Source organism: Dipodomys merriami, unplaced genomic scaffold (genome assembly GCF_024711535.1).
Source record: "Dipodomys merriami isolate MVZ:Mamm:240054 unplaced genomic scaffold, mDipMer1.0.p SCAF_44, whole genome shotgun sequence".
Lineage (NCBI taxonomy): Eukaryota > Metazoa > Chordata > Mammalia > Rodentia > Heteromyidae > Dipodomys > Dipodomys merriami.
In genome coordinates, this window is record NW_027206002.1 from 2,615,124 (window position 1) to 2,633,097 (window position 17,974).

At 39.3% G+C, this 17,974-nt stretch overlaps 1 protein-coding gene across 13 annotated transcripts in view; it reads right to left on the reverse strand.

Moving 5' to 3' along the window:
• Cdkl3 (cyclin dependent kinase like 3) overlaps positions 1–17,974 on the reverse strand; it is a 48,977-nt gene that overhangs the window by 22,008 nt on the left and 8,995 nt on the right. For 3 of the 13 annotated variants that reach the window (XR_011366346.1, XR_011366340.1, XR_011366345.1), the window contains exons 5-14: positions 17,740–17,852; positions 13,608–13,747; positions 12,253–12,341; positions 10,373–10,526; positions 9,949–10,277; positions 9,112–9,193; positions 6,847–6,997; positions 4,087–4,184; positions 1,160–1,254; positions 18–300 (exon numbers count right to left, since the gene is read on the reverse strand). Coding sequence is in view for 6 of the 13 variants with exons in the window: in XM_069993765.1 (XP_069849866.1) it covers positions 4,090–4,184; positions 6,847–6,997; positions 9,112–9,193; positions 9,949–10,277; positions 10,373–10,526; positions 12,253–12,341; positions 13,608–13,747; positions 17,740–17,852 (1,153 nt within the window). In the remaining 7 variants the exon portion in view is untranslated. Of the gene's footprint in view, positions 1–17; positions 301–990; positions 1,255–4,086; positions 4,185–6,846; positions 6,998–9,111; positions 9,194–9,948; positions 10,278–10,372; positions 10,527–12,252; positions 12,342–13,607; positions 13,748–17,739; positions 17,853–17,974 lie in introns of those variants that run through there. The other 10 variants (XR_011366343.1, XM_069993769.1, XM_069993770.1 and 7 more) reach the window with 8 other exon arrangements.

A 17,974-nucleotide genomic window follows, 5' to 3' on the forward strand; every position in this document is an offset into this window, starting at 1 on the left:
ATTTCAAGTAAAGAAGCAGGCAGAGAGGAGATGACTTTATAATTCCAAATCAAAGAATCTGAACAACAGAGTTCTTAGGCAAGAGAAGAAAAAGCTGTATGATATTAATTCAGATTGGGTGGATAAATGGCTATCATAACAGCTACAGTTACATTTTTGTTGTGCATAAAATAAAAAGGGGAGAGTTATCAGTTTGTATTTTCAAGATTTAAAAGAAAAAAGAAGAAAAGATTTAGAACACTACCAGAAAAAAAATCAGTTCCTCTTCAAATTCCTCTCCTCACAATGGTCATCTCCACCCTAAAATTAGAAACCAAGCTAGTAAGAACCAGGGAGAAGAATGTAAACAAACACTTCTAAAACATGGAGTTTATTAATGTTAAATTACATGTAATCTACTAAATGATAAACATGCTGGTCAAGCCAAAAGTTTTGCTTCAACACTTCATTCAATTTGTACCTTTCAAACAATCATCATTCTGCTGCTCCAGAATATTCAGTGTGGAACCAAACCAATAGTTCATGCTTATCAACTTTTTTTTTATTGCCAGTCCTGGGTCTTGAACTCAGGGCCTGAGTCCTGTCCCTGAGCTCTTTTGCTCAAAGCTGGTACTCTACCCACTTGAGCCACAGCTCCACAGCTTTTTTTGGTTGTTAACTGGAGATAAGAGTCTCATAGACCTTATTTCCCTGGGCTGGCTTTGAACCATGATCCTTAGATCTCAGCCTCCTGAGTAGCTAGGATTATAGGCTTGAGCCACCAGCACCTGGCTTATTCTTGTTTGCCAGGAATGTTTAGTGCTCCCAGACATTGGGATCTTCCTTTATTATATCTTTAGAAAACCTTTCCTCCTGTAAATTGTAAAGTTCTGAACAAACCTAAGAATAAACATTAATCAAGCATGACTGAAACAACAGAGGATCAAATAAAATTATATGACTTAATGTAAGCTGCAGTTTTATTAGGATATATCAGTCAGGCAGTTTTTATAAATTAGTGCTCAAATTAAGAAAACATGAATAATTAAAGATTATAAGTTCTAAAACAAATTTAGGTGATTATACACATAACTATATAGGATTTGCAATACATCTGATTCTCTAAGTCAGCATTTCTGTGTACGTAACATTAATAAAGAGGATCTTTTTAAGGCCATACAGTGATTCTGGGATTCCCTGAATTTTCAGCTGCTGCATTTTCTACTCTACATCTTGCAGGTTCCTCTTCCTTTCAGTTTGTGCATTTCCTGTATTCTAAAAAGTAAATAGAAACAGGACCTTAATTGAGGAAATATTAAGTCTTTGGCTAAGGAAATACAGGCAGAGATAAAATACCTGTACTTTGCACCTGGGGATTATTTTGTCAGGTAGAAGGAAACTACTTAGCAAAAATAAACTAAAAGTGGACTTTGTTATATACTCTCTTCTTTCTTGCCTGTTATACATTCACAGTAATTTAGGATTTCTCCCTAGTCATGAAAGTTGTCTGCACAATTTCTATGTACATACTTAAGATATATGAAGAGTTGAATGTTCATCTAGAAAATACTTGGATCTACTTAAGTAATTGTAAAAACAAGCCAATGGCCGAGCTAACAACAGAAGAATAAGTTGTTATTCCCTATCATGTTTGATGTTTTGACTAGTTCCAAACATCAATTCTTAAGTTTTTAACCTCCTGAGTAGCTGGGATTTTAGCTATGAGCCACTAGTGCCTGGCATTTTGTTTTGTTGTTGATGTTTTCTGTCTTGGTCCTGGAGCTTGAACTCAGGGACTGAGTGCTGTCCCTGAGCTTTTTTGCTCAAGCCTAGTGCTCTATAACTTAAACCATACCTACACGTCTAGTTTTCTGGTGTTTAATTGGAGTTAAGAGTCTTCAGAGTTTCCTGCCCAAGCTGGCTTTGAGTTGCAATACTCAGATCTCAGCCTCCTTGAGTGAACTACCAGCGCTCAGCTTCTGGTTATTTTGGAGATAATGGTTTTGGTTTTTGCCTAGGCAAGCCTGAACTATGCTTTCTTATTTATGGTTCCTGTCATAGGTGAGATAGCAAGCATATACCATCACATCCAGCATTCTCTGCTGAAAAGGGGTCTAGTAAACTTTCTGTCTGTGCTCTGGGCTGATCTAGAAACTTGATCCTCCCAAAGTAACTCAGATTATGGATTACCTTTCGCGTGCATGTGTGTGCATGCATGCTTGGGGCTGGTTGTTGTCTCTGAGCTGTGTGTGTGTGTGTGTGTGTGTTGATTGTAGGGCTTGAACTCTAGACCTTGGTGCTGTCCCTCAGCTCTTTAGTTCAAGGATAGTGCTCTACCACTTGAGTCACAGTGCCACATCTGGTTTTCTGAGTGGTTTATTGGAGATAAGAGTCTCACTAACTTTCCTGCATTGGATGGCTTTGAACTGTGATCCTCAGATCTCAGCCTCCTGAGTAGCGAGGATTACAGGTGTTAGCCACCAGTGCCTGGCCTGGCACTGTTTCTCAGCTCTTCAGCTCAAGGCTAGCACTTGAGTTTTTTGCTCAAGCCTAGTGCTCTATAACTTAAACCATACCCACACGTCTAGTTTTCTGGTGTTTAATTGGAGTTAAGAGTCTTCAGAGTTTCCTGCCCAAGCTGGCTTTGAGTTGCAATACTCAGATCTCAGCCTCCTTCAGTAGCTAGGATTACAGGTGTGAACTACCAGCGCTCAGCTTCTGGCTGGAGCCACAGCGCCACTTCTGGCTTTTTTTTTTTTTTTTTTCTGCTTATGTGGTGCTGAGGAATCGAACCCAGGGCCTCATGCATGCAAGGCAAGCGCTCTACCACCGAGCCACCTTCCCAGCCCCTACTTCTGGCTTTTTGATGGTTAAGCGGAGATATGAATTTCTTAGACTTTCCCACCCAGACTCACTTTGTACTATGATCCTCAAATCTCAGCCTGCTTTTACTAAGCAGGATTATTGGTGTGAGCCACCAAAGTCCAACTTTTTTTTTTTTTTTTTTTTTTTTGGTTGTGGGGCCTGAACTCTGGGCCTGGGCGCTGTCCCTTGAGCCACAGCACCACTTCTGGCTTTTTTTTTTTCTGCTTATATAGTAATGAGGAATCGAATGCAGGGCTTCATGCATGGGAGGCAAGCACTCTACCCCTGAGCCACCTTCCCAGCCCAATCCAATACTTTTTTTTTTTTTTTTTGGTCGTGGGGCTTGAACTCTGGGCCTGGGCGCTGTCCTTCAGCTCTTCAGCTCAAGGCGAGCGCTCTACCACTTGAGCTACAGCACCACTTCCGGTTTTCTGGTGGTTTATTGGAGATAGGAGTCTCACGGTCTCTCCTGCCCGGGCTGGCTTTGAACCGCGATCCTCAGATCTCAGCCTCCTGAGTAGCTAGGATTACAGGCGTGAGCCACCAGCGCCCGGCTGTCCCTCAATTCTTCAGCTCAAGGCTAACACACTACCACTTGAGCCACAGCACCACTTCCAGCTTTTTCGGCTTATGTGGTGCTGAGAAATTGAACCCAGGGTCTCATGCATGTAAGGCAAGCGCTCTACCACTGAGCCACCTTCCCAACCCAGTCCAACCCCTTTTTAAAGTCTTTTCAGGACTGGGCAAAGGAGTTTTCCCCTTCCTATTTACTTATCCTAAAAATGATAGAAGATTTTAAGAATTCTTTTTTTTTCAGTGTGCTGGATGACTTAGGTCTATAAACATTTGTTTTTATTTTGGTGCTAGACTTGGGTCTTAAACTCCGAGTCTATCTCTTTTGTGCTAGCTCTCTACTACTTGAGCCACGGCTGCACTTTTGACTTTTTGGTGATTAACTAGAGATAGAAGTCTCACAGATTTTCCTGCCAATCCTGGCTTTGAGTCACAATCTTCAGATCTCAGCCTCCTCAGTATCTATAGGAGTACTGGATTAAGCCACTGTCACCAAAAATAACTTAGAAATTTTTAGCAATTGATTATTTTATGAAAAGTGACACAGTTCTAGAGTTCAAAGACTACAAAGTTTGAAATTTTATATAGCTTTTCAATAGTAACAACTAAATTTATAGAGTCAAGGACCTTAAGTAACATTTAGTAAAAGTTATAAACAAAAAATTTTACCTTTTACTTTTCTTGACTTTGATCCATATTAAGTAAGTTTGGTATTTTAGGTGAATCTGTTTTCTTTGATTCCCTCTTGAGCATTTTTATCTGTTTAACTTTTGCAAAAAATATACAAAACGATGAAAATTTGTTATCCTTGTCTTGAAAATTTATTTTCAAGAATTCAAATGGAAATTCTGATGTCCACTAAAGTCAGTTTCTTAGTTTTTTCCAAAGAATTAAATAAATTATGAATTGTAATAGTAAAATATGGTAAACATTTGTTTTATAATTTAGAAAGTCAATCAATTGTTAAAAGACATTTATTTCATTTTTGTTCTGAGTAAAACTGTTAAAGTGGACCAAATAAATTCTCTTCAGTTGTCCAAGTAGTAAATTCTTGCTATGATATCACATTTTCACAAGGTGTCACTATTCTTCAAAGAAAGATAAGAACATTTACTAAGCACAAAAATAAATGGGTCAGCAGGTTGCCAGTGGCTCATGCCTATAATCCTAGCTACTAAGCAGGCTGAGATCTGAGGATCATGGTTCAAAGCCAGCCTGGTCAGGAAAGTCCCTGAGACTCTTATTTCCAATAAATTACTGGAAGACCAGAAGTGGAGGTGTGGCTCAAGTGGTAGAGTGACTGCCTTGAGCTGAAGAACTGAGGGCCAGCACCCAGGCCCAAAGTTCAAGCCCCAAGACTGACAAAAAAAAGGGGGGGAGGGGCTGGGAAGGTGGCTCAGTGGTAGAGTGCTTGCCTTGCATGTATGAGGCCCTGAGTTCGATTCCTCCACATACACAGAAAAAGCCGGAAGTGGCGCTGTGGCTCTAGTGGTAGAGTGCTAGCCTTGAGCAAAAAGACGCTCAGGGACAGAGGCTAGGCCCAGAGTTCAAGCCCCAGGACTGGCAAAAAAATAAATAAATAAATAAAAAGGGGTGGAGGAGTCTCATTCTAATTTAATATTAAGATAAATCTCAAATTTATAAATCTTAACCTACCAAATCCTCGAATGTCTAAAACACATGTAGCACCCTTAGTTCAATACAGTGACAAATAATCACAGAGCAACAGAGGAAGTAACGTATTCCAGGTCACATTACTGAGTTAAAACCACTGTCCTCAAATACTGTCCCAAAATGTCACCATTAAACTAATGAAACTCTACCCTTTTAGGCAGATGTGTATGTAAAACTATCTCCATTAAGATGTATGAGGATGAATTTTAGTGAAAAGTTTGTTTGCATGTATGAAAATGGAAAAATGAAATTTGCTGAAATTGGGGAAGGGAGAGTGGGACAAGGAGGAAGTAATAGATGGGATTTGATTGAAGCTGGGTGACGGTGGCTCACACCTGAAATCCTAGCTACTCAGGAGGCTGAGATCTGAGGTTGCGGTTCAAAGCCAGCCAGGGCAGGAAAGTCCATGAGACTCTTATCTCTAATAAAAACCACTAGAAAACCAGAAGTGGCGCTGTGGCTCAAGCAGTAGAGTGCTCACCTTGAGCTGAAGAGCGCAGGGATAGCACCCAAGCCCAGAGTTCAAGCCCCACAACCGAACAAAAAAAAAAAAAGAAGAAGATGGGATTTGGTTGATTTGGTTAATTGTATGCATGAATGGAAATATCACAAAGGAACCCATCTGGTACAACTAATGTGTGCTAGTGAAAAATATAATAAAGCTGGACACCAATGGCTCACATCTAGCTACTCAGATGGCTAAGATCTAATAACTGTGGTTTGAAGTTAGCACAGGGAAATAAACCTTTGAGATTCTTATTTACAATTAACTAGCTAAAAGGTGGACTGAGCAGGCACTAGTGACTCATGCCTGTAATCCTAGCGACTCAGAAGGCTGAGGTTCAAGTTTGATGACAGCTGGGACCAACAAATCCAAGAGACTTAAGTTCACCAGTAAAAGCAGGAAGTGGAGGTGTGTCTCAAGTGACAGAGCAGCTTGAGGTCCTAAGTTCAAGCCTCTGTATTGGCACAAAAATGGACTGGAGGTGTGGCGCAAGTGGTAGAGCTGAAATGTTGATGGAGACTACAAGGCTCTGCGTTTAGGCTCCAGTAATGGCACTGCACTCACACACTCACTTTCTCACACACACACATACACACTTAAAAAATAAAATGAGGGCTGGGAAGGTGGCTCAGTGGTAGAGCGCTTGCCTTGCATGCCTGAGGCCCTGGGTTCCATTCCTCAGCACCACATAAGCAAAAAGAAAAAAGCCCGTAAGCAAAAAGAAAAAAGCTGGAAGTGGCGCTGTGGCTCAAGTGGTAGAGCGCGAGCCTTGAGCTGAAGAGCTGAGGGACAGCACCCAGGCCCAGAGTTCAGGCCCCACAACCGGACCCCCCCAAAAAAAAAAAAATCAGAAAAAAGAAATAAAATGATGGGGGCTGGGAAGGTGGCTCAGTGGTAGAGCACTTGCCTTGCATGCCTGAGGCCCTGAGTTCAATTCCTCAGCACCACATAAGAAAAAAGAAAAGAGATGGAAGTGGCACTGTGGCTCAAGTGGTAGAGCACTAGCCTTGAGCTGAAGAGCTGAGGGACAGCACCCAGGCCCAGAGTTCAGGCCCCACAACCGGACTCAAAAAAAAAAAAAAAAGAAATAAAATGATCTACCTTAAGTAACACATAGAAATTTACTATTTTCTCAGCAATTTACTATTTTTCTACCTGAATCACACTATAAAATTAAAACTATACCACAAAAGTTCTGTAAATGATATTATTTATAAAGAAATTTATAAATTCATACAATAAATATGTACCTTTCATGTCCTTTGGCTGTATTAATGGCAATTCAGGGAAATGGAATTCCTTCCTGTCACATCTGGAAAAATTCAGCTTCCTTTTGTTCCCATTTGCTGTTTGGTCATTTTGACCTGTTCGCTCATTAAAAACACCCTTCTCCATTTGGTTCTAAAGAAATAGATTTAAAGAAATTGTGTAACTATTTTGTGTAACTATGACTAACTTAGAATTGCTAGTCATTTGGATGTAAAATCAAACAATTATTCTCATAATTAAGAAGTGGATTAAAGCCTGGCACTGATGGTTCACATCTGTAATCCTAGCTACTCAGGAGGCAGAGATCTGAGGATTTCAGCTTGAAGCCAACCCAGGCAGGATAGTCTGTGAGCTCTTACCTCCAATTAACCATCAGAAAACCAAAGTAGAGTTGTAGCTCAAAGTGGTAGAGGACTAGCCTTGAGCAGAAAAGTTTAGGGACAGCACCCAAGCCCTGAGTTCAAGAGTTCAAGCCCAAGACTGACAAAATGGAGGAGGAGGAGGAGGAGGAGGACGAGGAAGTAGATTTAAGTCCAGGCTGTAATCCCAGAACTAGGGAGGCAGAATCAGGAGGATTGTGAATTCTAAGCCAGCCTAAACCACATAGCAGGATTGTCTCTCTCTAAATACATTAATATACACATACATACAAATAAAAAATAGAATACTATTAAATATATAAGTAACTTTTTCATTATATGTAATATTCTGAGAATAATAGTTTCAACCTTCAGAACCACAATCTTACTTTTATAATACTATTCATTGTACTTGACGTTGGATTATTTACTTCAGTTCAGTTTTGTCAAAAATTTACTTTTTGATATATAAAATGATACATTTTTTGGACCCCAGGATTTATTTATTTATTTATTTATTTATTTTTGGGTCCGGTTATGGGGCCTGAACTCTGGGCCTGGGCGCTGTCCCTCAGCTCTTCAGCTCAAGGCTAGTGCTCTACCACTTGAGCCACAGCGCCACTTCTGGCTTTTTTCTTTTTGCTTATGTGGTGCTGAGGAATGGAACCCATGGCCTCATGCATGCAAGGCAAGCGCTCTACCACTGAGCCACCTTCCCAGCCCAAGGACCCCAGGATTTAGACCCCAGGAAAGTTAAAAGTAAGCAGTCATTATGTGGAAACTTTTTTTTTTTTTTTTTTTTTTTTGAATTCAGGGCCTCAGCACTGTCCCTGAGCTTCTTTGGTCAAGGTTAGTACTCTACCACTTGAGCTACTGCACCACTTTTGGCTTTTTCTGTTTATTGGGTACTGAGGAATTGAACCCAGGGCTTCATGTATGCACTCTACCATTAAGCCACATTCCCAGCCCTCTGGAAACTTTTTGTGTTGATTTTTTTTCTTTTCTTTTTTTCTTGCTGGTCCTGGGATTGAATTTAGGGCTTGGGCACTGGCTTTGAGTTTGTTTTGCACAAGGCAAGCTCTCTCCCACTTGAGCCCAGCACTAATGTCCTTTTCTGAGTAGTTCATTGGAGATGAGTCTCATCGACTTTACTGCTGGGGCTGGCTTTGAAAGACGATCTTCAGATTTGACTCCTGAGTAGCTAGGACTCCAGGCCACCAGTCCCTGGCTAATTTTCTTTCTTTTTAATGGTATTGGGCTTTGAACTTAGGCACCTGTATTTGCTAGGCAGGTCACATGCTATATATCAAATTACAATATAGTAAATTAACTAAAACTGAGCCAAATGGAAGAAAGATGCTTTAAAATGTGACCTGTTTTCATATCTGAAAGAAAAAAAGAGAGCTGGCAATGCAGCTGTGTGGTTGAGCATGTGTTTAGCATATGTAAAGCCCTGGCTTTGGTCAACAGTGCCACAGAGAGAAAGAAACAGAGACAGAGATAAACATGACAGAAATAAGCAGCGCACTGATGGCTCACACCTACAATCCTAGCTACTCAAGAAGCTGAGATCTGAAGATCACCATTCAAAGCCAGCCCAAGCAGCAAAGTCTGTGAGATGCTTATCTCAAATTAACCATTGGAAAACTGGAAGTAGAGCTGTGGCTCAAAGAGGTAGAGTGCTATCCTTGAATGAACAAGCTCAAAGACAGTACCTAGGCCCTGAATTCAAACCCTATGAACAACAACAACAACAAAAAGATACAGAGAGAAAAATTAAAAGCATATATTCATATTTTTAAATGTTATAGCCCAGAGACAGAGAAAAGGAAAAGGGATCAATGTTTAAAAAAAGGCCATTTTTCAATGACTAGCTTCTTGCCTTACTTGAGTTGGAACTGTGTCCTCTTGTCTGGTATTAGATATAACTTGTCCAGTAGTTTGTTTCTTTTTTGCTCTTTCACCTAACCTATTATTTAAAAATAAATAAGAAGTTAATAGAACTCCAAGAAGTATCTATGTTTTAGCTTAAGGATAAACAGGGCTAGGGATATAGTTCAGAGGTAAAGTATTTGTTTAGCATGTACAAAGCCATGGGTTTAATCCTCAGCACTGTAAAAATAAATAAATAAGTCTAATAATATTTTTCTGGATATGGAGGTTGAGGCAAGAGGACCACAAGTTCAAGGCTAGCCTAGGCTACATAGTAAGACTAGTCTCCAAAAAAAAATAAGTGAATAAGTTACACTATAGAAGTCTACTATGAGAACATTGAGTACCAAAAAACAACAATCGTTTGGAAGTACCAAGAGCTCCAGAGGAGCCTAGTGCATGCCACCTCTTTTCTTTGTAAAAAATACATGGTCTCACCTCTGATACTTTGTCATAGCAAATAACAGAAAACTAAGACACCAAGATACATGGATACTAGAATTTAGGACATAACACTGCTTCAAAATGGGAGATATTTTTCTGAAGATTTTTTTCCAATGAAAAACTTGCAAAACAAAGACATCGGAGAAAAATTAGACATATTTATAGCCAAGAAAAATTAATTCATTCCATAGCATTCATAAGAACTATTCAGTAATGACCTGTTATATAATTACAATTTCAAATAGATGCCTGTAACTTAATTTACATACAGACACTAGAAAAACAATTCTTTAAAATACCATATGCAGGAACACAGTATTACTCAAGTCCTTTGCTGTTACAGCTCACCTTGGATTAGAGTGAGGGAGATTTGGATTGGGATTTGCAGCCATGAAATTATTGTTTGCAAGGTTGATGGGTGGCATTATCATACAACCTCCAGCATATGGATCTTCTTTCATACCATTAGTGTTAGTGCTGGGATTGACAGAGTTTGGTGGTTCAGTGATTACAGGTTTTGTATCTAAAGATGTAGCATGAGCATTGTCAACTGCATCCTGTTGACGATGAACACCTTCATATTCTAACTTTTTCAGTTCTGAAGTATCTCCTTTTCCTCCTTTGATTTTAAAAACCCTCACTCTAATGTCCTTACTCTTTTTCTCTTTTTCTGTTTCCTGGAACAGATTGAAAATCTGAGTGAGTCATCAGAACAGCTATTTTTCTCTCTCCAGTGCTAACTAGAATATAGTTGAAATGAAAATTAACGTACCTTTCCAATGTGGGAATTATTTATCACTGTATTGTTAAGGTTTGTTTTTCTTTCTTCTCTCATATATTCATTTTCTTTAGGAATATCCTTTGTCTTCACAACTGAATTGAGTTTTGCTTCTTGTAGTAATTTAGCTCTCAGCTCTGGTAAGAATCTGAGAAAAACCAAACAATATCAAACAGTAAACTTTTCATTTATGTAAATACTTTTATCTCTACTGAACAATTTAATCAATTAATGTACATTTTAGGTACAGCATAAATAATGCTGTATAGTTATAACCCATGACAAGAGATGGCATAATTTGGTGATTTTTTTTTTTATGTTTTTTTTTGGTGCTAGTCCTAGGCACTGTCCTTGAACTTTTGTGCTGAAGGCTAGTGCTCTACCACTTGAGCCACAGCACCATTTCCCAGCTTTTTTTGGTTATGTGGTGCTGTAGAATTGAACCCAGGCCTCATGCATGCAAGACAAGCACTCTACCACTGTGCCATCTTCCCAGCCCCCATTTTCTGAAGGTTTAATAGGTTGAACTCAAGGCACTTTTACCCGTAATAGTAAAATCTTTCTTTTTCTTTTTTTTTTTTTTTGTTGGTCGTGGGGCTTGAACTCTGGGCCTGGGCGCTGTCCCTGAGCTCTTCAGTTCAAGGCAAGAGCTCTACCACTTGAGCCACAGCTCCACTTCCAGCTTTCTGGTGGTCAACTGGAGATAAGAGTTTCATGGACATTCCTTCCCGGGGCTAGTTTTTGAACTGTCATCCTTAGATCTCAGCTTCCTGAGTAGCTAGGATTACAGGTGTGAGCCACTGGCTCCAGGCCATAATAATAAAATCTTAATATCTAAATACTAAAGGAATCATTTTAGCTTAATAGAGTTGATAGGACACAAATTTTTTATTTAGTTACTGATACTCAATGGCACTTTCATCAATAGAGTACTACCTCATTTTTTGGTTTTACAGCAAAATTCCTATCATTCTTGAAGTTCTAGTTACTTTCAAAGATACACTTTCGGGGCTGGGAAGGTGGCTCAGTGGTAGAGTGCTTGCCTTACATGCATGAGGCCATGGGTTCAATTCCTCAGCACCACAGAAATGGCACTGTGGCTCAAGTGGTAGAGCACTAGCCTTTTTCTAAAGAGCTGAGGGACAGTGTCCAGGCCCAGAGTTCAAGCCCCATAACTGACCAAAAAAAAAAAAAAATACACTTTACCCTATTCTACCTCTAATGGCAGTTCCCAGACTTTTCTATACCTAACTTTAATTCTATATCTATTTTATAACTAACCTTAAGTTGGTATATGTTTTTCCAACTTCATGTCCATAGGTCAACTGAATGACTTTGCAATAAATGAGAAACTTTTCATTCTATATTTTTTAGCACTACAGAGGTTGGAACTTGGGGACTCATGCTAGTTAGACAGGTGTGTTCTACTGTTATGCTTTCAGCCCTTCCTGTTTCTTTCAAAACCCAAATATAAACATTTTTTAAAGAAGTATGACTAATTTTAATCAACACTGAGCATATAATAGACAGTGTGGCACCGAAAAAAGGGTTTTTCTGTGCTATCCTGGGGTTTGAACTCAGGGCCAAGATGCTATCCCTGAGCATCAGTGTTCAAGGCTACCACTCTACCACCTAGGCTACAGCTCCACTTCTGGCTTTTTTGTGGTTGACTAGAGAAAAGATTCTCATGGACTTTCCTGTCTAGGCTGGCTTTGAACTGTGATCCTAGGATCTCAGCCTTGTAGGCATGAGCAAACAAATGAGTAAATAAATGTTTACTAATTCGCATATTTTTGTTGTTACATTAATTTATTTAGTAATTCTTAGCCTAGCAATATTTCTTACTAAAAATACCACATTCATAATATGCTTACTTTTCAACAAATCCATCTCTAGTAAAATATTCATGATGCAAAAGATCATTAGATGATATCCTTTCAGCAGGATCAATTTGTAAACAAGCCTAGAAAAGAAAAAAACATTTTAATAAATGAGTTGTTTTTATTTGCATATATTAGTTGTATAGAGGTGTTTTATTGTGACTTTCCACACACATAAAAATATATCCAAGTCAACCTTACCTATTAAAATAAGTGGGTTCTTAACAGGATATAAACTTTGATAAAGGATTAATTCCCCAGAGCTAAAAGACTTTCTGGAAAGATAGAATTAGATCTGATTATTTACTTCCCTAAGAAATTTGTACTTGTAAAGCTTTATTACTGGTTAAATGTTCTATGACTCTTGTCAAAACAAAGGTCAGTCTTTTTTTTTTCTACTATAAATGACAGAAATTGGGGGTTTAGAAGTGTAGCTCAAAGGTGGAGGGTGGAGTTATTTGCTTAGTACATGCAAGACCCTGGGCTCTATCCCTAGCACTTTAAAAAAGAATAATGATACATAGAATTAACAGAAATTATTTAGTTATTTGATCCTTTTATCAGCCCAATGTGAGAAGTTGAGTTGCTTGCTCACTGTGCTGGCCTATTATTTGAGCTACTCTACCAGCACAGGACTTTTCTGCCCAAGATTGCTTGGAACCATGATCCTCCATTGTCTCAGCCTCCTGAGTAACTAGTATTACAGGAGTGAGCCACCAACACCTGACAACCTTTCTGTAATTGACTGAATGACTGATTGATTGCTGGTCCTGGGGTTTGAACTCAGGGCACTGTCCCTAAGTCTCTTTGTGCTTAAGGCTAATGCTCTACCTCCTAAGCTACAGTGCACCACTTCTGGGTTGTTTTTTTTTTTTTTTTGAGTAGTTTACTGGAGATAAAAGTTTCACAGGGACTTCTGCCCAGATTGGTTTCAAACAGAAATCTTCAGCTCTCAGCTTCCTGAGTAGCTAGGATTACAGGTGTGAGCCACCAATACCCAGCTGTTTTATTTTTGTTCTGGTTCTGGCACTTGAACTCAAAAACTGAAGGCTGTCCCTTAGTTTTTTTTTTTTTCTTCTTAAAGCTATTACTGTACCACTTGAGCCACAGCTTCATTCCCAGCTTTTTGGTAAATTGGAGATAAGAGTCTCAAGGACTTTACCTCCCAGGCTGGCTTCAAAACCATGATAGTCAGATCTCAGCTTCCTGAGTAGCTAACCTTACAGGCAGGAATCACTGCGCTTTTCTGTAATTTTTCAACAAATGGAATTTCATTTAAGTAATATTTTAAAATTGTATTATGATTTATACAGATTTCTCAGATACAAATGCTTAATCTGTTAACATACATGAACCATATCTGCCAACAATCCATTAAGCTTTGGGTATTTTTTCCTTGCATTTTGAGGGTGTTGAACTTGAGGAAGTATCACCCCATCAAAAATGGGACTCTTGGCAAAGATACTCTGCAAGTGAGGTGTCAAATTGCCTGAAAAGAGACAAATATGGATATAAGAAAAAAAGAAAAATTAATATACAATCAAAACAATGAAATTGGTATGTGATCTACATTAGATTACTGAAAACATAGAGAAGGAAAAGTAACATTTTTTTTTCTTTTGTGCCTTATCTGGGGCTTGAACGCAGGGCCTGGGAGCTGTCTCTGAGCTTTTATGCTCAAAGCCAGTGCTCTACCATTTGAGCCACAGCTCCACTTCTTTTTTTGGTAGTTAATAAGAGTCAAATGGATCTTCTTGCCTAGGCTGGCTTTGAACTATATCTTCAGATCTAGTAGTAGCTAGGAGTAGCTAGGATTACAGGTGTGAGCTACCAGCACCCGGCATTTTTAGCTTTTTCTTTTTTGGGGAGAGGAGTGTTTAACACTGACCAAGAAAGTACCTGAATGTATTTATTTGTCTTGGTGCTTAAACTCAAGGCCAGAGTACTGTCCCTGATGTTTTTGCTCAAGGCTAGAATTATACTACTTGAGCCAGTTTCACATCAAGATTTTTAGAGGTTAATTGGAGATAGAGTCTCATGGACTTTCCTACCTGAGTTGACTTCAAACCATATCCTCAGATTTCAGCCTCCTGAGTAGCCATCAGCACCTGGCTTTTTCAGTTGTTTTTTTTTTTTTTTACATTGAACAAGAAGTACCTGACCATTCATTCATTTAATTAATTAATTAATTGATCCTGGGGCTTGAACTGAGGGCCAGAGCACTATCCCTTGTGTCTTTTGCTCAAGGCTAGCACTATACACTTGAGCCACAGTTTTACATCAGGAGTTTTGGAGGTTAATTGGAGATAAAGAATCTGATGGACTTTCCTACCTGGAGTGACTTCAAACTATGATCCTCAGATCTCAGCCTCCTCAGTAGGATTACAGGGATGACCCACTAGCACCTAGCCTAAACAAAAACTTAAAATAGTTGGGTTGGATGAGATTTTTTTAAATTTTTTTATTTATTTTTGTCAGTTGTAGGGCTTGAACTCTGGGCCTGGGCACTATCCCTGAGCTCTTAAGCGTAAGGCAAGCACTCTACCACTTGAGCCACAGTACCACTTCAGGTTTTCTGGTGGTTTTTGGAGATAAGAGTCTCATGGATGGGGCTGGGAAGGTGGCTCAGTGGTAGAGCGCTTGCCTTGCATGCATGAGGCCCTGGGTTCGATTCCTCAGCACCACATAAGGAGGAAAAAGAAGCCAGAAGTGGTGCTATGGCTCAAGTGGTAGAGCGCTAGCCTTGAGCTGAAGAGCTGAGGGACAGCGCCCAGGCCCAGAGCTCAGGCCCCATGACTGGACCCAAAAAATAAAAACTAAAAAAAAAAAAAAAAAGAGTCTCATGGACTTTCCTGCCCTGGCTGGCTTTGAACCATGATCCTTAGAGCTCAGCCTCCTGAGTAGCTAGGATTATAGGTGTGAGCCACCAGCACCCGGTGAGATAGTTTTGTTTTTTTTTTTTAGTAGTTACCTATATAAAACTTACAAGTAGTTGGAGATAAATAGTCTGTTATTTGCTAGGTGCTAGTGGCTCATGCCTATAATCCTAGCTATTCAGGAGGCTGAGATCTGAGGATCTAGGTGTAATGTCCGTCTGGTTAATCACCATTAAACTGTGGCTCAAAGTGGTAGAGTACTAGCCTTGAAGCATAAAAGCTCAGGGATTGCTCCCAGGCCCTGAGTTCAAGCCTCATGAAAGACCAAAAAACAAAAACAAAAACAAAAACAAAGAAAGAAAAGGAAAAAGAAAATCTGTTAGTTGCTCAGAATCCTCATTAACAAAACAAAATACAGAGTAGATAGCCAGGTAAATAATTTATTCAAGAATATATTTAAGTCAGACACCTTGCATTCATATACTGTTTTGTGGAATGGGAACTTCTTTGTACAACTACTTAAATATAATAATAAAAACTGTTAAAAAATCTAGATTCTTCATGCAAAATAAAAAGAATATATTTAATGACAAACTGAATATTGAAAATACAGTTGGTGAGAGTTTATTTGATGATATATTTTAACTATTCAAACATTTTTGTGGTTAGTCTTGCCCCTAGTGTAATTAAAAAAAAATAGTTCTGAGATGGACATAGGAATGAAGGGAAGAAGGATGAGCAAATGCAGTCATTATAGCAAATGTACATGATGTAAAAAATGAACCATGTAACTTGAGGGTAGGGACAATAGGGGAAAATGAGGGGAATAAAGGAAGGAGTAACATTGACCAAGAAGCATAACCTGACTTATAACCTCTTTGTACAACAATAATAATAATGATAATGATAATAATAAATTTTAAAAATAGTTCTGAATGAAGATCTTGAAGACCTCTTTGTCTGGTGGAAAAGCTATTCATAAACATGTAGTTTCAGGATTAGGAGGAAGTCCTTTGAACAATCTAAGTGAAATCAGGGTAAATACTGATTTTACAATATGTCAGAGTTTTGAGGCATCACATTTTTTTTGTGTCTTGTTTAAAGTTCTGCTATGATATTGTTAGAAATGATTTTAGTTCTGTCATTTTACAGCTGAAGAAACTGTATCTTTAATTAACCATAAAAAGCCAGAAGTGGAGCTGACTCAAGTGGTAGAGTGCTAGCCTTGAACAAAAGAGGTCATGGACAATGCCCACGCCCTGAGTTCAAGCTCCAATACTGGCATACACACAAAGAATGTTCTTGTTCAGAAGTTCTTGTTTAGAAGTTCAAATAAGGGTTGGAGGCGTGGTTAAGTTGGTAGAGTACCAGCCAGTGAGCAAAAGCACTGAGTACCGAGTCCCAGTCTCAAACCTAAAAAGAAAAGTAGTGCAAATATTTGTAGAAGCTAGCTTGTTTTTTATGCTTTTTCTGCAGTACTGAGGACTGCACTCAGGGTGTTGTGGGCTTTGCACTTGTCAAACAAGTGTTACCGCTTGATAAGAAATGTACTCATTATCTTGCCCATCTAATTGTAACCCCTCTGTATAGTATTTTCACAATAAAAAATAAAAATTAAAAAAAAACAAAAACAAGTGTTACCCAACCCCAAAGCTAGCATTTACAATTGAAGTATATTGTTATTGTACTATTTTTCTTAGCATCAACATCTGCCTTCAATATTTGCATTTGCATCCTGGTAAATTAGATAGATAGGTAGGTGTGTGTGTGTGTGTGTGTGTGTGTTTTTCAGTCCTGTAGGTAGATAGAAAAAGGGTGTGTGTGTGTGTGTGTGTGTTTCAGTCCTGTGGTTTGAACTCCTGTGGTGTGTGTGTGTGTGTGTGTGTGTGTGTGTGTGTGTGTGTGTGTGTGTGTGTGTGTTTCAGTCCTGTGGTTTGAACTCCTGTGGTAGAAAAAGGGTGTGTGCAGGGGCTGGGAAGGTGGCTCAGTGGTAGAGCACTTGCCTTGCATGCCTGAGGCCCTGGGTTCGATTCCTCAGCACCACATAAGAAAAAAGAAAAAAGCCGGAAGTGGCACTGTGGCTCAAATGGTAGAGTGCTAGCCTTGAGCTGAAGAGCTGAGGGACAGCGCCCAGGCCCAGAGTTCAGACCCCACTACCGGACCCCGCCCCACAAAAAAAGAAAGAAAAAGAAAAAGGGTGTGTGTGTGTGTGTGTGTTTCAGTCCTGTGGTTTAAACTCCTGTGCTGTACCTGAATTTTTTTGCTCAAGGCTCGTGCTCTACCATTTGAGCCACTTTTGGCTTTTTGTAGTTAACTGGAAATCAGAATCTCATGGACTTTCATGCCCAGGCTGGATTCAAACACTGATCCTCAGATTAGCCTCTTGAGTAGCTGGGATTACAGGTGTGAGCCACTGGCACCCGAATCAGAAAATATTTTTTTGTAAAAGCAGAATCTTCTGGCTTCTTTATCAGCCTACAGTGTCACCACCTATCAAAACAATGTTTCCTTATTCATATGCAGAAAAGCTTAACTTGAAAATCAAGCAGTATTGATCTGGCAATGTTTACTTTAGACACATAATAGATATTTCAGTATTACCTACCTACTTTTAAAACAATTCTATGAAGTAAATCCAAATCAGAACTGCTGGGAAGATAGGGATTTCCAGTGGCCATCTCAATGATCATACAGCCCAAAGCCCAAATATCCACAGGTCTGAAACAAACCAGAATGACTGTGTCATGCAGAAATATAATCTATTGTAGGGTTGAGGAGGTGGCTTAGTGGTAGAGTGCTTGCCTTGCATGCTTGAGGCCCTGGCTTCGATCCTCAGCACC